Source organism: Gadus chalcogrammus, chromosome 2 (assembly GCF_026213295.1).
Source record: "Gadus chalcogrammus isolate NIFS_2021 chromosome 2, NIFS_Gcha_1.0, whole genome shotgun sequence".
NCBI classification, from domain to species: Eukaryota; Metazoa; Chordata; class Actinopteri; order Gadiformes; family Gadidae; genus Gadus; species Gadus chalcogrammus.
In genome coordinates, this window is record NC_079413.1 from 8,784,796 (window position 1) to 8,805,115 (window position 20,320).

Consider the following 20,320-nt stretch of genomic DNA (forward strand, 5'->3'; position numbering starts at 1 on the left):
CTGGAATTATTTCAACCACACCTCACAATATTATTGCCGTATGAGTAAACAAATATTTCGTGGTGGTTTGACAATGTTAAGTCTCCACCATTCTCTGGAAGACAATTAACGTGACACAATCTGAAATTGGATCTCATAGTTGGTTCTTACTTTAGTTTTTGTAAGGATTTTGGCCACCTTTTATAATTCAAGTAGTAGGCAAAATAAGTGCTCAGGGAAATGCTTACATTTCGAAATACTAACGATCCTCTCACAACAAAAAACGTATCCCTGTCAATATTCTACTCGATGCTATTTTCATGTAACTTCTTAAACGTTGCAATGGCATTGGTTTAAATAAGGTGAAGAAAAAAATGGAGTGAGTGTTTTCCTGGCATACATACTACATCGCCCAGAATGCATCACACCATTGAGGGTGAGGCACCCGCAAAAGCGAAGAGAAGAAGAGTCTACTGGGTTGCAAAGAAGCGTGGATATGTCGGACCCGGCGGCACAGGCCTTGCAACCGCGGCTTCTCCAAGCCCAGTCCAGTGGGTCTGCTGGTTCGAATACTGCCTCTACCGGTTCTGGGTCAGCAAATAGTGACCCGGCCAGGCCGGGCTTAAGTCAACAGCAGCGTGCAAGCCAGAAGAAAGCCCAAGTCCGAGCTTTCCCACGGGCAAAAAAGCTAGAGAAACTTGGCGTATTCTCCGCATGCAAGGTAGCTAGCCTAGCTAGCTAAAGTTATTCACAACAAAGCACTGAGAAATGTTCGTTTATACGTGTCATGTCTGTTTAACATTCGATGTCTACACTTGCATACCATTCAGGAAAAACAACTGTTTGCAAAGCTACGGTTAATGTGTGTGTATAGCGAACCATCAGTAGGATGCTATACCTCATCAGCTGTTTGAACGGGTTGCTAGCTAGTAATTAATGGTTCGCATATTATGGCAATGCAACTACAGGGGTATATTCAATGCTATTTCTACGTTGCTGTTCTCAGGCCAGCGATACATGCAAGTGTAATGGCTGGAAAAACCCAAACCCACCTACAGCCACCCGTATGGACCTTCAACCACAAGCGGCCAGCCTAAGCGAACCCTGTCGCAGCTGTGGACATGCTCTGGGTACCAAATATCATCCCTTTCCTTTATATATGTTAAGATGCTGTTATTAGCCGCTGATCGAAGCCTACATAAATTGACTCAAGTTAATGACGCTGACACATAACTTGAGGTTGGGAAGGGATCTTATTTGACTAATTATGTCCTTTTATCCTGTGTAGCTGACCATGTATCCCACTTGGAGAATGTGTCTGAGGAAGAGATAAACAGGCTGTTGGGGATGGTCGTGGACGTGGAAAATCTCTTCATGTCCGTACATAAAGAGGAGGATACGGACACGAAGCAAGTCTACTTCTACCTCTTCAAGGTAATTGAAAGCTGTTACTATACTCTATCAATAATGTGTAACCTCTACATTCTGTTTTCCTTACTGAAAATGCCTTCAGTGATTACGTAGTAGATTTATATTAACATTATCATACAATGTGGATCCAGGTAAACAGTGCACATATCAATATGTAAACACAATGTACAAATCAATCTGCTATCTTCCATTTTCTTTGATAGCTGCTGAGGAAATGCATACTGCAGATGAGCCAGCCAATTGTGGAGGGGTCTCTTGGAAGTCCTCCCTTTGAGAAACCAAACATAGAGCAGGTAAACATGTGAGGATGGAACCCTTACCTCAGAAACACGACCATATGTGTACATTATAATGTGACTAGTCTAAGTAGAATAATGCTGAGGGTGTTGGATGCTTCTTGGTTCAAGCACTGAGGCGTCCTTAGGCAAGTTGCCTGACCTGATCGATGCCTAATATATAACAAGACCATTTATACCTAAATATATGGTTATCGTTTATTTATATTTCCACAAAGGGGGTGCTGAACTTTGTCCAGTACAAGTTCAGTCACCTGGCACCAAAGGAGCGTCAGACCATGTTTGAACTCTCCAAGATGTTCCTCTTGTGCCTCAACTACTGGAAGCTGGAGACCCCAACGCAATATCGCCAGCGCTCGCAGAAAGACGATGGCACGGCTTACAAAGTTGACTACACAAGGTTTGCACACACAACACACCCAAGCACACACGCGCGCAGGCACACACACAAGGGTGACACCTTTAATGGCAAATTGCCATTTTGGCCTTTTCAATTAGCTAATCATGAAAGGTTGCAAGTCATTTGTACAAAATTAAACATCAGATTTTTCTCTTTTTTTTTTAACACGTGTTAAATTAAAAAAATCCTATTTGAATCTCAATGAATAATCACACTCACAATATCGGGGAAAATAATTACTGATCCGATATTTCTCATAATTATGCACCAACACACACATAGCAAAAATGGACACAACCACTGTATTGTCTTTACCTTTCCGCTCCCCTATTTGTTTCTCAGCAGTTATTTGGGACACTGGCTATTTTCCTAAAACTTGTGTGTATCCTGGTCTCTCTCTCTCTCTGTGGTGGCTAGGTGGCTATGCTACTGCCACGTCCCCCAGAGCAACGACAGCCTGCCTCGCTACGAGACCACTCAGGTGTTTGGCCGCAGCCTGCTCAAGTCCATATTCACAGTGACACGGCGGCAGTTGCTGGAGAAGTTCCGCGTGGAGAAGGACAAGCTGCTGCCCGAGAAACGCACTCTCATACTCACGCACTTTCCTAAGTGAGTCCCACTGACGTGTGTGTGTGTGTGTGTGTGTGTGTGTGTGTGTGTGTGTGTGTGTGTGTGTGTGTGTGTGTGTGTGTGTGTGTGTGTGTGTGTGTGTGTGTGTGTGTGTGTGTGTGTGTGTGTGTGTCAAACAAGCCATGTAATAACTGTTTCAAGTTTATATGTGTCGCACGCACATTAACAGAACAATTAGAACAATGATCAGCAACTCAGGAGATGAAACGCCTGACTTTCAGGCATCCTCAACAGATTTCTTGCAACCAGCAAAATTTTTACCAATGAGTACGAATATTTACACGGTTGATTACTTTCATTAACCAGGGTTTAAATATGTATGAATATTAATATCTGATGGGCAAATTGTAAATGAATGATGGGGAACTGTTATGCTAGACTATTTTCTAATAAAAGAGTACTGTTGAATCACTTGTAAGTTTTGTACATGGTCCTAAATGTGGTTGTGTGTACTTCAGATTCTTGTCTATGCTTGAGGAGGAGATCTATGGGGAGAACTCTCCCATCTGGGAGGCTGACTTCACAATCCCCGCCTCGGAAGGAACACCCCTCGGACACCAGACAGGTGAGGGACCCATAATCATCCTCCCTCTCTCCCTTCCTCCCTAATTGACTCCTAGACAGGCCGCAAAATGTAATTTAGAATTTTGTCTCTTTATGAATGGAAATATCTCTTTGCAAAGCATTCTTTTAATATAAAACCCTGAAATGTGTACCTGCCGAAGGGTCAAATTCATCCGCCATAAAATTCATGCTTTGCTTGGTATGTTTAACTTGCTTCACAAAATGACATTCTTCACAAAATAATAATTATAACCCATGTACTCTGCCTTGAATTGAAAATGATCTATTGCTTCACAACAGGTAAATGTGGAACCAGAATAATTTCGTAAGATAATTGACTTGGAAATAGAATAATAACAATATTTATAATTGGCTGATGTTACATGTGTGTATTTTGTACCCTCTCCATTTATCTCTGTGACCCATAATGGTTTAGCAGGATAAACAATGTGATTTGTCATCATTGATCTGTCCGATGACTGTTGTGACTGTGTGTGTGTCGTAGGGATCAGTTCTACCTCGGTGTCCCTCACCCCCTCCCTGTCCAAGGGCATGAGCGGGGTCTCATCCCTCGGCAGCGCGGATAAGTCCGGAGCAGAGCCCGCCACAGGTCTGCGGCCCTGCCGGAAATACCCCACTGCTGTGTCCCACCTCTCCCCTCTAGCCCTAGTCTGACCCTCTACCCTTCAGCCTTCACCATACCACAATGGATAAAGTGTGTTACATTTCCCTAGCATACACAGGCATCCTACAAAGGGATGGGTGAAGGAGAGTGGCAAAGTGTCGTTCAATATATTCAGTAATTATGCACCGACGTAAACAAAATTACGGCTCCAGAGGAGTGTCTGAATAATTTGTCACGACACTCATTTCAAGGAATTCCAAAATACAACATTAACAGTGTCATCCTTTAATTACAAGATTTATTTTGTCTCCTCGTGATTATTTGAATGAGGCGTTCCATTGCCCAATTGTAACAGTGGAATGTTTTTTCTTAAGATGAGGTGCAAACTAATGACGCCGTAGAGCAACAAACCTAGAAAGAAACAACAAGCACAACAATAACAACGATAACTGGTCCATTCAACCTCCGTTAAACGGACCACAGGAGCGTAATTGTACCTTCCTCCTTGTTTTGCCGCTCAGGAGAGAAGCGCAAGCTTCCAGAGGCGATGACCTTGGAAGACGCCAAGCGGATCCGCGTGATGGGTGACATTCCCATGGAGCTGGTCAACGAGGTCATGATGACCATCACTGACCCCGCCGCCATGCTGGGCCCCGAGGTGAGCACGTCCACCCTCTGCAGAAACCCTCAACCGTTTGAACCATTGGAACATCTGACCTGAACACACTGTTGGGGTTGTGTTGGTGCGTGTGTTTTGAAATTTCTTTGTTTTGATGGTTGTTGGAGTGCCTCAGATTTAGAAAAATGGAAGTATTTCTGACTCATTTAGTTATTCTTCACTCGGCCCAGTATTTTCTTTTTTTACTTGATTCTAATTTTTTTATCGACTACAATACTGATTTGTGTGCTTTGCTTGTTCACATTGCACCGACTGACAATGCAATAGTTAAACCCCATTTTTTTTAGTTTACACGGCTATCATCCACACCCAATCGCGCAGTCAATAGGTTAGCATTGCCACCTACCTGATACCTTACCCCCCCCCCCCTGCGCCCAGACTAACCTGCTGACGCCCAACGCCGCCCGTGACGAGACGGCCCGCCTGGAGGAGAGGCGTGGCATCATAGAGTTCCACGTGATCGGGAACTCCCTCTCGCAGAAGTCCAACAAGAAGATCCTGATGTGGCTGGTGGGCCTGCAGAACGTCTTCTCGCACCAGCTGCCCCGCATGCCCAAAGAGTACATCACCAGGCTGGTGTTCGACCCGTGAGTACTCGTAAGGAGTGATGGGTGTTGACCCCAGATCAGCCATTATGAGGTTGATTCGTGTACGGAGAGGAGACCGTTCTTTTGTTCTCCCTGGAGCTTGGAGGGGAATAGAAGTATGTAGGAAAAACATTAGGGCTCGGTACTGCAAGTTCTTGCTTGATGGTTTGCAAATTATGGCAAGGCAACTACAGGGGTATATTCAACGTTATTCTTGCGTTGCTGTTCTCAGGCCAGTGATACATGCAAGTGCAATGGCTGGAAAAACCCAAACGTACTATTTACCGTCGTTGTCCTATGCAGCTATTTAGCATGGTGAATACAGAAACTCTTTTTAAATGAGTATGTAGGGAATGGGCATCTGCTTACTGGTTAGGCGGCGCAGATTTGAAGCCAGTGTCTTTCAGCATGGTTTGATTTGCATTGCACGATTACTGCTCATGTAATAACCTGTGCCTCCAACAGGTTTTTAATGGCATATTTTGTTGTTGCTTTTCACACTTTGTGCAGGAAGCACAAGACTCTTGCACTTATCAAAGACGGCCGCGTCATCGGAGGCATCTGTTTTAGGATGTTCCCCACTCAGGGCTTTACAGAGATTGTCTTTTGCGCAGTCACGTCCAATGAGCAAGTCAAGGTGCGTTTTGGCCATTCAAACACGGCTAGTGGTCCACTCTAATGAAATGGCTCTAACCGCGTTGTGTTTGACCCTAAAGGGCTACGGAACGCACCTGATGAACCACCTGAAGGAGTACCACATCAAACACAGCATCCTCTTTTTCCTCACCTACGCCGATGAGTACGCCATCGGCTACTTCAAGAAGCAGGTACAGCGCAAGTGGCGCCCCACGCCCCAGACAACACGGGACACGCGTGCACACGAAAGGCCTCGTCGAGTTGACTCATGTTCTCTTTGTTGACCCCCTCCCCAGGGCTTCTCCAAAGACATCAAGGTACCAAAAAGCCTTTACTTGGGCTACATCAAGGACTACGAGGGCGCCACGCTGATGGAGTGCGAGCTGAACCCTCGGATACCCTACACCGAGCTCTCCCACATCATCAAGAGACAGAAAGAGGTACACGCGGCCCCCTTTGTGGTGTCCAACCTATTACGTGCGGGAAGCCCAGCGTGGTGCTAAACACGTCTTATCTGTGTGGTCAGATCATCAAGAAGCTGATCGAGCGGAAACAGAGCCAGATTAGGAAGGTGTACCCGGGCCTCACCTGCTTCAAGGAGGGAGTCCGCCAGATCCCCGTGGAGAGCATTCCCGGCATTCGTAAGTGTATGGTGTTTATTGTGTCCTTGGGTTGTTGGAGTGGACGGTGTTGATGGAGTGTAGTCAAATCGTGGGCTAACCCTGATTTGGGCTTTTGTTTTATTTCTGTTTTTTAGGAGAGACCGGCTGGAAACCCAGCAGCAAGGACAAATGGTAAGCATTAGGGCTGTAACGATACGCGTATCGAAACCGTAATCGCGACACTCAAAGCCACGGACCTGTCTCGCGGTGTGAGAAGGCAGAAGCGCGATACGCCCTTTCTAACTCTCCGGTCAAATTGTCCGATTGAAATTTGCTAATAATTTGTCTAAATAATAGTCTGCTGACACCGCCCCCTCTTATCGGTGCCGTAAGTATGCGACGAGATGCCCTCTCTGTGACGACAGCTCTCCGTGGCTACGGAGGATGGCATTTCTCCACAGCCGTCGAAGTCCTCATATACGATATGAACTACATTTATCCAGAGTGGGCCAAGCGTGAAAAAAATCGCCTGTGTGATCCCTGTGTCTATTGTTCTGTGTGATTTGACCGGCAGTTTGTCTGCTTATAGGTCGGAATGAGGCGGCCACCGATTATTGACAGGATGGGTACTTTATTCTACCGGACTCGTTCGCTTCTTCACTAGACGCACACGCTACCGCTTGCTCTCCTCGCTCGTCCACACACTCGCTGACGTCACTCACACACACACATACGCACACTGCCATTCTCGCACACACACATAGGCCTACGCTACTCGTAACGCTATGCCTCGTTATTGCGACGTTCATGTTAGACGTTCATGTTTTTTCCCATCTATTGAAAGTTAGGCTATTAAACATGTTGCATTCTATACGGCCTGATTATGTCATTATTTTAGCTACATAGCCTAATAAGAAGCACTAATAGGATATTTGACTAAACCAACCAAACTAGTTGAGGGTTTTTGCCTACCTGCAAGCATCCTCCAACTGTAATCTTTGGTTATTTATTTATTAATTTAGCTATATTTTAACCGTATTCTTTCTGTTCAAATCTGTTCAGTGTTCCAAATTATTTGTTATTAAATGTTACATTAAGTTAATTGTTATAAAAGTGTTGTTTAAATAAAATGCTTTTTAAATTTTAAAAAAACGTGGGATGTATCGAACCGTGGGTCAAAAATCTTGATACAAACCGATTCGTGAGTTGGTGTATCGTTACAGCCCTAGTAAGCATGATTATTCTACACTACGGTTACTGATCATTGATGCGCTCCTCTTGGACTATAGTTGTCAGTATTTGTAGGAGGACAAGTACTACTCACTGCCAATGAGTTTCACCCCAAATCTTATGATTTGTGTGCTCTGCAGTAAGGAGGTTAAGGACCCTGACCTGCTGTACAACATGCTGAAGAACCTCCTGGCCCAGATCAAGGTACCTTGATGTCTTTAAATATATTGACAATAGGCAAAGTTGTGGGATTGATCAGCCCCTGACCATGTGTCTCTTCCGGCCCAGACACACCCTGAGGCCTGGCCCTTCATGGAACCAGTGAAGAAATCCGAAGCACCAGATTACTACGAGATCATCCGCTTCCCAATCGGTGAGTGTAGGGTTGGGGTTTGATCTCATTCAACCGACTTCAAATCTGCTTCGCAATTATTTTTGATTGAGATAACCTGGCTTTCTTGAACATTTTGCTGAAGTGAACTTTTGAGAGTTTTAGCTGATCCGCCATGCTCTCTGATAAATAAACTGTGCTTGCACACAACCTTTGAATAGTTTAGTTTAGATGCAACAAATAACAAGGGAAGCAATAAGAGGCTGAAGAGAAAATTTTACTCCAATCACCGACATTTAAAAGACTTCCGGGTCTCCTACTAAATTGTTCATTTTTAGTTATTTGACCTGTTAATACACGTTGGCACATCCCATCAAGAATCAAACTCTGTTTTTAATTTATTCAGCATTATTGTGAAGCAACTATCAAGTGTTAATCTCACATCTGTCATTGTTGAGGGCCTTGCTGTTTCTCTGCTGTGATTGCCTAGATCGCTATCAGGGCCTTCTTGCATCTGGGTCGGCTTAGCTCAGGAGGTAGAGCAGGTGTCTTGTAACCGAAAGGTTGCTAGTTCGATCCCCAGCTGTTGACGTGTCCCTGAGCAAGACCCTTAACCCTAACTGCTCCTGACGAGCTGGCTGTCGCCTTGCATGGTTGACTCTTTTGGTGTGTCAATGTGTGTATTAACCGATGTAAGTCGCTTTGTAAAACCGATGTAAAAGCGTCTGCTAAATGCCCTAATTGTAATTGCATCTTTCAAACTGCAATTTGTCGCACTTTTAGTCCATTTGAGGTTGTCGCACGGAAAATCCCTCTATCAACCTAACCGCTCCGACCCCCCCCGCAGACCTCAAGACCATGACCGAAAGGCTGAAGAACCGCTACTACGTCACCAAGAAGCTCTTCATCGCCGACCTGCAGCGCATCATCACCAACTGCCGGGAGTATAACCCCGCCGACAGCGAGTACTGCAAGTGCGCCAACACGCTCGAGAAGTTCTTCTACTTCAAGCTGAAGGACGGCGGCCTGATCGAGAAATGATGCGCCGCGGAAACCGTGTGGGTCTGACCTCGTCCGTCACGCCTCTCCTCACCGATTCCAGGGGGCCAAGGCGGACGCGGAGAGACGAACGAACGCCGCAGGGGAACACGGTGGATGTTTTGTGACTTAATGCTAGGGGCCACCTGGGCATTACGTAGTGGTAAATGTTATCCTTCCTCCTCTGCCCGTCAAGTATTCCTCTGAAACCTGCTATCTCATCTGAAATGCTGTAATTGAAAAATAACTGTTTTGATGCATTAAACGTACCAAAGTTATAGGTTCCAGTAAAAAAAAGAAAATGGAATTGCGTGTTAAGGATCAAGCATGGATGCAATTATGTTTTTTTTTTTTTTTTTTTAAGTAAACATTGTGCCCTGATTTAAAAAAGTACATATTTTTGTTTTGTACACCAGAGACTGGACCTTAGAACCTAAGCCACCGTTGCCTTCTGTTGCTTACACAACACTTGAACAGGCCAGTTTACCAGAGGGTTATATGAACATCGGTCTTATCAACAAGAGGTGCAGTCATTTTCACACATTCTCGTCAAACATGGGCAGTTGTTGCACTGGGTAACCTAGTTAGCCTCTCGGTTGACCCCGCCTACCTACCAGTCAACCATTCACCATCGGTGGAAACAAGCAGTTCAGTTAGGAAAATACATTGCCCCTCCCTCCCCATCGCTTTCAGGATTGCGTCGGTTTCTCCGTAACATGTTTTAGTAGGAGAGTTTCATTTTAAAAACACTTAAAAGGCCGGGTTTACCTGTTCCTTTGAGCTCCTCCTGGATAACCTTTCTTGAAATATTGCATCTTTTATTTTAGGATTACTCCAAGAAGAAACCAGTCCTGTCACCAGTCCTTTAAAGTGGTGCTGACGTTGCATTGTTTGGTTTAAAGGTCAATATAAGTTATTCTGGTTTATAACTCATTCCATACAAGCTTTGGTTGTTACAGCATGGCAAAAAAAACACGAAAACACAATTCATTCAGAATTCAATCATAGCCGTCACACTCGCCTTCACGAGTCTCACACTCATGGTGCAAAGTAACTCGTGTGGGTATGCAGACCCGTGTCTTGGGTGAACCTGCTTGTTGATTGTTGCACTCACTTTGTATGCATCTGTTTCTCTCTATATGTCTGTGTGTGTTATTTTGTACTTGAATCATTCTTAGCTTTGATTAACTTGAGTCATGTCAGTGTTGCATTCTTCAGGGTTGTCGGTTGTCTCTTAATGATCTACATATGCTGCAGTACAGAATCGTATTAAAGAGGACAGAGTGAAACTTTAATCTATATAGCAACTACTACTGTCTAGTTATAGTATACATGCCAATCTACTGTAACTGTAAAACCTTAATAAAAGTTTTTTTTTTCTATAGGTCTACACGTTGATACGGTTTCAGTCGTTTAGATTTGCTATGGTCTAACACAACCAACAAAAGGGCTTGCAAAATTGTATTCAAATAAATGATCACCACTGTTTTCCCCAGAAGCACAATGTTAAGTTCTGTTTTCCCAACCAGGGCCTTTTAAGGGGTATCCCGTTTCGGAGCTCCAATGTCTTATAACCTTCGGTTTCAATCAAAAGTAACATGAAAGTGATTGCCTTTTGCTCGACACTACGGTAGTTTAGTTTAGTTTTAGATTATTAGACGGCAAAATGTATAAAAATAAATGACAAAGCAGGATATTTTCCCTTGTCGCTGCATCGGTTGTACCTCAGAATCCTCCCTTCTTGGCCCCCTCTCTATAGGGGAGTGCGGAACACTTTACTTTCGATTTCGTTTCCCAGTGTATAACAGCAATGCTGTTTAAAGCGAACTTGTCCAGTCCTAGGGCACAGAGAGGACCGCGGAGTTGAACTAGACACAGCAGAATACGCAATCGGACCCAAGGTATACATTTACGATCTTGGATTATTGTTATGTTGGTTCTTGTTATAATCGAATGAATGTTTATGCAAATGTTGGAGATTTCTGGATGGGATGTGACGGCCCTTACAATAATATATTATATTACAACTTTAAGATACTATGTTTAAAGCACTGCCTATTAGAAAGAAGGCATCAAGACTTCTTATTTATTATTCCAAGGTACAAAACTATGTCATATGCGTTTGTTAGGGGTTAACATTTTACAATAAGGGTAACTAATATAGTTAATGCGGTTGTAAGCAATAATTAAATTACTTAGTTATTAGTTATTAACCGGTAGCCAATGGTCAAGTAATCCTTTAGTAATGGTGTTCATGTTTAATAATGGTGTTCATATTAACTTAGTAATGTTGTTAGGCTTAACCCTTAATCCTAAACCCTTTGCTAGTTCTATATGATAATGCTTTAAAATGCATTAATTAATGTTAATAACTAATTAACTAACTAATTGTAAAGTGTAACACGTGATAAAGACAGAAAATCCTTTGTGTGTGTGTCGTTTCAGCATCTAAATAACTCATTTCACTTTAACCCATTAACAATAAAACTTGAAAGGCCTACGTCATATTTATGACACTTGAATATCTCACAATTTTAATGATCACTATTTTAATTCATGGTGATGCAATTTTCGGCACATAACAGGAAGCGATTTACAGAATGGAAGACCTTGAGCTGCGCAGCTACCAGAAGGAAGTGGTGGAGAGAGCGATAAAGGGGGAGAACGTCATCATCTGGTTGCCCACCGGAGGGGGCAAGACTCGGGCCGCCGTCTACGTGGCCAAGAGACACCTGGAGACCAACCCCAAGGCCAAGGTGGTGGTCCTGGTTAACAAGGTATACATAGATGAATAATATATGCAGGGGTGGACTGGGAGAAAAATTCAGCCCTGGCATTTTCTCTCCAGACCAGCGCACTACATTATTAGCACTAGGGGTGGGACGAGACGAACGGGAAGAACCCTGTATATCCGAATAATAGTACCGTTTTTTGTTTTTCAAGTTTGTGTTTCTTGTGCTGCTGACAAGAAAGGTGTGAAACCCGGACAGGAAGTTAACAGACATCCTGTGTTTGCTGCATGCATCTCCAACCGCCATATCTACTACAAAACCCTTGTTAAATATCACACATGATCCAACGCTAAATCCTCTCTTGCAGTTATTAGTCTGTGACTGTGAAAATCGTTTGGTGCAAGCCCAGCATTAGTTAAAACCAGACTCGGACAATAATAACAAAATCTCCTGACAAATAATCTAAATAGAAACATATTACAGACAGTAACAGCATTAGAGCTGAAACCAATTTGTTTTAACGGTGACTCAGTCATTATGAAACCATAAATAGAGAATTTAATTTTTTTTCTCATATACTTCTCATATTCTCATACACGTGTATGTGCACATGTATGTATACATGTGCACATACATGTATATGAGAATGCATATCTATTCAGACCTGTAATTCGGCCTACCTGCATAACTGTTAATTATATAAAAGATATGCAAATGTTTGAAATTAAAATCAATGTGAAAATCTTCAACCAGGAAATAATCATAATCAAACCTTTTGTTTCAATCTGAGGCAAAACAAGTTGCATAATAAACTCACAAAGTCAAGAGAAGCTCTCTCTCTCTCTCTCTCTCTCATCATAGAATAACTTCTAGCAGGTGAGGAAATCCTGTTTGACAGGAGATGATGGTAGCAGAGAATATAAAGAGACATTTATGAATAACCAATTGTCATTTTATCACACATATAGTATGTTTCTTCACATAAACCTTTAAACATACACATATTGCATCCCTCTCGAAATAGTCATCACCTCAGTAAACAATAAATTAATTGAAAGATTACAATAAATTCAATGGCAAATATTGCAAATTAAACTAATTATTTCCAATAGGTTTACTTGTATTTTGTGCTAAAATTCAAAGTGTCACATCTGTATTTACAATACAGCTTGATTCTGCATCTCTATTTACAGCTCATGAGTCCATGTCAAGGTTTACTGTTGCTATGGCAACAAGAGACTGCTAACGTTAGCAGCTGTTAGCTAGCTTAGCCAAATCATCTGAACAATAATAACCAATAATATCACAATTCGGCCTATTTAAACAAAATCAACCACAACTACCAACAGTCACAGCCCTTCAACTCTGGGCTAATATGTTGTCACAAGTATGCAGTTAATTAGGTCACTCCACATTCAACGTAAAGACGTTTTCTACTTTGTTTTGGACATGTCTCAAAATGTAGCCTAGCTAGCCCCAGGCTAACGTTACTTAGCATATGCCTCCACTCGCTCGTCTCCTGGCGCAGCAGCACCTGCTGGGGTGTGGACCCCGGCACCAAATAGGTCTGTCAATTTTGAACATTTAACTTCCAGAGGCTTAAGTCGCCGTTTTTCAGCACCACCCGGGCGATTTCAGCTCCGTACCGGCTCCCGCGACTCCGGCCCATGCCCTGAGGTCCCACCCACCCTGGTTTGTGTTGTGATTGACAGCACTGTCAGGGCTCTCTGAGCCAGTCAGCCCATGATTGATTGACAATGACAAACATAGACCAATAATATGCGTCGATGCTGGCAACACACTGCTAGCTCTCTGTAGCCCATTGGCCGGCCCAATTGGAGGGAATTTAGAGAGAGAGGAAAAAAGAAAACATAGCGGACCGGACAGGCCCACATTGGGTCAACGGCCCACCGGCCCCGGGACGATGCCCGGTATGCCAGATGGCCAGTCCACCCCTGAATATATGATATTACATAGATTAGAAGATAACCCTGAATTTATCCCTGGAGGTAAATGCAGGTGTGATTGCAGCATCAGCAGTGATATTAGTACACTGGAGAGGTGCAGGTAAGAATCAGAGAACAGAACCAAACCAAGATAATAAGAATATTATAATAAACTAGGACTGCAAGCAGTCACAAGGTATTCGCAGCCAATGCACAGCCTATCCCTGCGGTGGCCCTTCCCAAGCGAATCAAGGGTGTGGTCAACGACCGTGTATGCCTCCGTCTTTATTATTCATCCCTGTTTTCGTCTCCCATAATTCACACACAGACCCCCACACATACATATATCATTTGTATGAAAGCCGTGTGTCATTTGAGGCGATGGTTCTGAAGAACACAATTCTTTTCACTGTACAGCAAAAATCTATCCTGCGGGCACATGGGTCCGAGAGGCAAAATGTTCAGCATGCAAAGTGAGGCATGTAGACAGAGTATCAGAATGTTATAAATATCGGGGGAGCAAGGGTTGATCGTTTGAATTGGACCGGAAGTCATAGTGCTATGGGTATGTGACACCAAATCTTTTGGATACCTGCTTACCAAATCTATACATACCCCAAATTTGAACACTTTTGACCAGTCCATCGCCCCTAGATATCTGCACTGGTGAAAGTACAGTCTGTCAATAAATATGTACTTATGTGCAATCTATCCATAAATACTCTCAGTCTATCAGGCTATCAATATATATACATTTACAGAATATGAATTGATTCATGAATGAATTAATTACTTCATGAATTGAGTACATGCCTGAGTGGACTCAATGTGGACTCTAGGGTGTTCTTCTACCAGCGACAATGTTCTGGGTTCGATCCCCACTGTCCATGACCTACTTGTAGGCATTGTTCAGAAAGATGCTATTACCCCACACTGCATCTTCTTGACTAAATAGCAGTATCCGAGGTTGTCCAAGTGTCCATGTTGTCACTCAGTCAGATTTTCTTGCAAAAATAATTCAACAACTGCTATTGATCAGGTTTTGATGTTTCCTAAAGATACATCTGGTGGCACAACATTACACCAAAGAGTTTGACCCTTACCTGGGCAAACAGTACAAGCTGGTCCAGGTCAGTGGAGACTGCGAGGAGAAGGACTTCTTCAGCTATGTGCTGAAGAAATCGGACCTCGTCATCTGCACAGCACAGATATTGGAGAACGCCTTGGCCACCCCCGAAGAAGACAGACATGTTGAGCTCTCGGGTAAGACGTGACGTCTAATAAAAATGGGTTTATTTTGGTTGTTTTATATATTTACATTCCCTCATTTCAAAGACAAATATATCTAGAAGTGAGTCTGAGAAGCATAAAAGCACATCCAAATTTAAAACGGCAAGCAGTTTCATTTAAATATTTCAGATTTATAGCACCCCCTCTGTGTGTAGGACATAATGAGAGCACACATAAATGTCCAATGATTTAAAGGTGCTCTGTGTAATAATTAGATATTCCTTCCCATTACTGGCCCCTTTGGCCGGAAAGTCACCTGCTGCTTGCTCAAGCTTTTGCACACCATAGTGCGCAAAAGATACATAAGATAAGTAGATGAGTAAGCAGGTCTCCAAACCTACTGGGAATATGTGGTCAATAAATTATGATTTTATTTTTGCAAGAACGGGCACTGGGCTATAGGGGTTACCACGGGAACATTATATCCGCTAGAAATGCACTACGATTCAAAAGAGTTATCCACACAGTAAATAACTAATAATTACCAGACCAGACCAAATTTTTAATAAACAACAGCTGTGCAGAGTAGATAAGAGAATCAGAATAAAGGGAATAATATTAACTTTTATTTTTATTAGTAGAAGTGTATAAGTGCATAGCGCTCTACATTCAAAAGTTTTGATTTGATTTGTTTTACATCACACATGTTGTAATGGCGAAAAAAACGTGGTTGGGTTTTTCCTTGTACCCCAAGATCCCAAGTAGTCCTTTCGCCACACGGAGAAAGCTGGTGATGGCATTGTTGGACGCGCAGTTTGTGTCCAAAAAAGAGTTAGAGTTTGACTGTCCAAGGCCGTCATTTGGCCGTCATTTATTGTAAATAAAATATAACAAATTAAGGATGCAAAGCAGTCTATATATCAAGTTGCACAGTTCACAAACAGACGGTCAATAACTGTATCTGCTTGCCAGCCTTCTCCATGTCATGCACTTCCGTCACCTATTTAAAGGGTGCACCATCAGCACCTGTCGCAGGTGTGCACTCACCACAGGTGGGAAAGAAGGAGAAATTAGTGAGTCACTCAAAACATAAAAAAATTAAATGCAGCTCCTACACAAGTAAAATAATAAACAAAACACACAAACTGTAAACCTAAAATGCAATAACTACGTGTCTGAAAAGGAGTAAGAAGAAGAGAAACACTTAAACCCTCCAACCTCCTTCTAAATTTAAATGAGCTCACTATACAGCCTTTCTCAACATAAATATTCCACAACTTTATATAGAATATAGAGCTCAACATAGTCTTCCAACGGCTGCCAATTTACCTTGTTTTCTTCTTTCCTTTCAGACATCACTCTGCTGATCATCGACGAGTGTCACCACACCCACAAAGAGGGAGTTTACAACCAGATCATGAGACGCTACATCGGCAGGAAACACAACGGAGAGGGCAAGCTGCCTCAGATCCTGGGCCTGACGGCGTCCCCGGGCGGTGCCAATACTGTACCGCAGGCTGTGGATCATGTCCTTGAGGTCTGGGCTGACCTGATACATCTATTTACTGTGATGTCATCGTTAAGCAGACGTGTTTATCCAAAGTGACGTAGACACAGATTCTCAGATACTTGTCAAACTTGACAGGCGCTGTCGGTAAGATTAAGAGTTGTAAAGAGAGAGAGAGATCAGAAGACTCTCTAAGTACCGCTGCCATTGAGAAGTGTTTCAATTCACGCAAATGTGATTGTCAGGCAAGATGGATTGTCGAACCAATCACGGAAAAGATACCCTTATTGTCGAGAAATTAGCTGGGATTGATCCAAAATTTAAATTGGCTCAAGTTTTCAAGATTATTACTAACATTGGTTTATAATTGTTATGGTCTCAACCCACGGAGCTCGCACTCTGGTGTGCAAAAGCTTGAGCAAGCTGCAGGTGACTTTCCGGCCAAAGGGGCCAGTAATGGGAAGGAATATCTAATTCTTACACAGAGCCCCTTTAAATCATTGGACATTTATGTGTGCTCTCATTATGTTAAGAAACTGACCCCTCTCATTTTCCGGATGCAGATTTGTGCCAACCTGGACTCAGCCATCGTGTCGGCTGAAGTTCATGCCCCAGAGCTGGCAGCGAAGGTGCCGAGGCCTCGCACCACTTTCGACATCGTGGAGAAAAGACCTGAGGTGAGTTCTGATTTCGCCGTATCAATTGAATATCATTTGAATGTTATCTATGCTGGTGTTGAAGAAAGCACACATTAGTTTGTTTGTCCCCAACCCATAGGATCCGTTTGCAGATCATTTAACCTCTATGATGCTGAAGATCCATGACTACTTGTTCAAAGCCGACCCTAGCCTGCAATTCCGGGAGATCGGCACACAGGACTACGAGGCAGACGTGGTTGTTCTAGAAGAGAGCGGTAAAGATGACCACAACCCCTCATCTATTCCTCCACAAGTTTACAAAACCCCCTTAAAATTGTATTTTGTTGCTATGAGGCTGTTATCTAAAACAACTGACCATGTGCCTTGACTTTGAAACAGTACTTTTTCACTTCTTTCTACTTCAGCTAAATAGTATATGAGAATTACGAATAAAGAATAAAACGCACCCATCCACAAGTCAATCCAACCAGGGCTTTGTCCTTTGTAAATTATTTTATTCTTGTGTTTGTGTGGGCATGTGTGTGTGCGCGTATGTTTCTCTTGACTAGGTGTGATACAAGGAAAACGACTGCTGGCACAATGTGCGCTCCACCTCAGGCAGTACAACAACGCCCTGCTCATCAACGACACCCTGCGCATGGTGGACGCCTACAAGTCGCTGGGTGATTTCTACGCGACCAAGGCAAACACGGCCATCGACAAGACCGACCGCTTCCTCATAGAGCTGTTCAGAAGTGAGAGAGCAGTGTGACCAGCCACCGTTGCGTTCAACACATGATTCGTTTTGCATTTAGTTTGTGAACTGGTTTTAAATACATTTACATTTTTTTTATTATATTTGTGATCATCATTTTATTTAGAAAGTTTCACTTTAGAGGGTCCTATCTTTTATGCATTTCTCTCTTCACAGCTGTATATTAAAAGGCTTGGGTTGTAGTTTTATTTATAATTGACGATTGATGTTTCTGGTCCTGTGCCTAAAACAGAAAACCAAGAGAAGCTGAGTAGTCTGTCAATTGATGTTCGCTATGCGAACCCCAAGATGGCACAGCTCCAGACCACTCTCCTGAATCAGTTTGGCGAGAGTACGAGTTCCAGGGGCATCATATTCTCCAAGACCCGGCTCAGTACCAACTGCCTTCTAGACTGGGTTTCCAGTAACCCAGCCCTGCAGAAGGCCAACATCACAGCGGCAATTCTGACCGGCGCAGGCAGTGGCAACAACTCCATGACCCAGGTATGTTCTGTTTGTTATTTCCTAACGATTCCTATCGACTACAGTTCTTTCAGAAGATCTTTTAACCATTTTCTGTTTCTATGTTTGTGTTTTCTTGTGTTGTCCGTGCGGTTTAGAATCAGCAAAAAGACACAATCCGAAATTTCCGCACTGGTACCCTCAACCTCCTGATCTCCACCAGTGTGGCGGAAGAAGGACTCGACATCCAAGAATGCAACCTGGTGGTGCGGTACGGTCTGCTCACCAACGAGATTGCCCAGCAGCAGGCTATGGGGCGCGCCCGGCGTAATGACAGCGTGTACGCTGTGGTCGCCCAGCGGGGGAGCAAAGAGGTCGTCAGGGAGTTCGTAAACGACAACAGGGTGAAGTCGATGGCAGAAGCCATCGCAGAAATCCAAAAGATGACTCGCATGGAGTTCCGCAAGAAAGTAAGTCAAGTCAAGTTTATTTGTATAGCAAAATTTCATATGGTAAACACGGACCCTTTTAGGATAAGATTGTAGGATTGCCATCGCACCGTCCTCTTTGTGAGCCAAGGGGTCCCAAGTTTACCACCAGGTGTGATTTTGAGGGCTGCCCATTGCAAGCCATATCAGGATCCACCCTATAGTGATGTCACACGTGGTTGTGTCCAACCAGATGAATGACAGATAGATCAACCTACCAGTCCACCCAGTTGATAATACTGTTTTTTAAAGTTTCATGCATACAAACAAAACAGGAACTCAAGATTAATAGCTTGAATTTCAATCTGGTCAAAACAATACGGTACAAGATCAGTAATATACCTAGGTATATCAAAATACAAACAAATTAAATAAATAATTCTAATTATGTTATTTATATGTATATTGGTAAGAAAAAAAGCCCCCCTAGTGAATTGTACTGGGAGTGTAAATGGTTGGCTATCCCTCATACTTCTGGGTGGACCATGAGTTTATGCTGAATTCCATTTTGTGGGTTTTGGCTTGCACATCACATTGAATTCCTTGGTCAGCCCTGGTCACCTTTTCCTTATATTTTCTCCCCATCTAGATCACTGAGATTCAAAAAGTATCAATTATGTGTTTGATTCGTGCTGCAAAAAATCGACAAGAAAGAAAGAGTGTTAACAGCGCCACCGTTATTAAGATCATTTGTCGAAACTGCTTCACTCCGGTGGCCACGGGCAGCGACATCCAACTCCTGGACAATAGCCACTACGTCAACGTCAACCCTAATTTCGAGTGAGTACAGCCTTGTTTTAGGTCTACAAATCATTTGAAAAGATCACAAATTGATCAGTAACCACCATTTTGGTTCCTTCAAAGGATCTACTACAATACCGGTGGGGAAGTCCATCTTGAAAAGACTTTTGAGGACTGGGAACCTGGCTGTATCATCAATTGCGCAAATTGCAACCTGGTATGTTTTATTTTTGCAATAGTAATATTGTTATATTACTTGAGTAATCACTGCTGCTCAGTGATTACAGAAAACGAAAACCCTTTTTGTTTTTTCTTGAAATGCATGCTTCTGCAGAAATGGGGATATCAGATGAAGTACAAGAAGTCAGTGTTGCTTGCCAATGTAAATATCAAGTCCTTTGCCCTGGACACCCCGAATGGAAGGACAACGGTCAAGCAGTGGAAGAAGGTTCCGTTCGTTGTTGAGGACTTTAACTTCCTAGAATACTGCAATGGGCTTCCTGGAGACCCTATGGATTGACACTGCTCTTCCTGCAAGGAATTGTGGGTATCCTTCAGGCTGTCATTTTAGCTCAACTTCTTTATCTTCTTCTTGCTTACAGGATTTTATGAAATATTAAGTCCCTCTCATGTGTTTTTCATGTCTTTTCTTGCACATCCATTTCCAGTCCCTGCAGTGCATGCAAGTACGGTTCAGTAATATTTGCTGACTGGTTAAACCTGCACTTTGTAACTTTTTTAATAATAATAATAATAATAAATGAAATTTATATAGCGCTTAATATGATACTCTA

The 20,320-nt window shown here is 43.0% G+C and overlaps 2 protein-coding genes across 3 annotated transcripts in view; both read left to right on the forward strand.

Moving 5' to 3' along the window:
* Positions 1 to 172: 172 nt before the first annotated feature.
* On the forward strand, positions 173 to 10,649 carry kat2a (K(lysine) acetyltransferase 2A). Its single transcript, XM_056579272.1, has 18 exons — positions 173 to 700; positions 986 to 1,109; positions 1,268 to 1,413; positions 1,614 to 1,703; positions 1,925 to 2,106; positions 2,524 to 2,715; positions 3,195 to 3,301; positions 3,806 to 3,910; positions 4,447 to 4,583; positions 4,983 to 5,191; positions 5,702 to 5,828; positions 5,908 to 6,018; positions 6,124 to 6,267; positions 6,354 to 6,468; positions 6,585 to 6,621; positions 7,800 to 7,863; positions 7,948 to 8,032; positions 8,838 to 10,649. Exons 1-18 carry the CDS (start codon positions 476 to 478, stop codon positions 9,029 to 9,031), a joined length of 2,394 nt encoding a protein of 797 aa, XP_056435247.1. The 5' UTR covers positions 173 to 475; the 3' UTR covers positions 9,032 to 10,649.
* A 169-nt stretch (positions 10,650 to 10,818) lies between these two features.
* The window catches only part of dhx58 (DEXH (Asp-Glu-X-His) box polypeptide 58), an 11,043-nt gene continuing 1,541 nt past the window's right edge, over positions 10,819 to 20,320 (forward strand). The window contains exons 1-12 of one of the 2 annotated variants that reach the window (XM_056579290.1): positions 10,819 to 10,928; positions 11,603 to 11,805; positions 14,765 to 14,969; positions 16,289 to 16,473; positions 17,007 to 17,120; positions 17,221 to 17,356; positions 17,651 to 17,836; positions 18,089 to 18,339; positions 18,456 to 18,767; positions 19,375 to 19,565; positions 19,650 to 19,743; positions 19,861 to 20,320. The exon at positions 19,861 to 20,320 is cut by the window's right edge and continues 1,541 nt beyond it. In XM_056579290.1, the coding sequence (XP_056435265.1) occupies positions 11,629 to 11,805; positions 14,765 to 14,969; positions 16,289 to 16,473; positions 17,007 to 17,120; positions 17,221 to 17,356; positions 17,651 to 17,836; positions 18,089 to 18,339; positions 18,456 to 18,767; positions 19,375 to 19,565; positions 19,650 to 19,743; positions 19,861 to 20,046 (2,037 nt within the window). In that variant the 5' untranslated portion in view covers positions 10,819 to 10,928; positions 11,603 to 11,628 and the 3' untranslated portion in view covers positions 20,047 to 20,320. Of the gene's footprint in view, positions 10,930 to 11,602; positions 11,806 to 14,764; positions 14,970 to 16,288; positions 16,474 to 17,006; positions 17,121 to 17,220; positions 17,357 to 17,650; positions 17,837 to 18,088; positions 18,340 to 18,455; positions 18,768 to 19,374; positions 19,566 to 19,649; positions 19,744 to 19,860 lie in introns of both variants that reach the window. The other variant, XM_056579285.1, reaches the window with a different exon arrangement.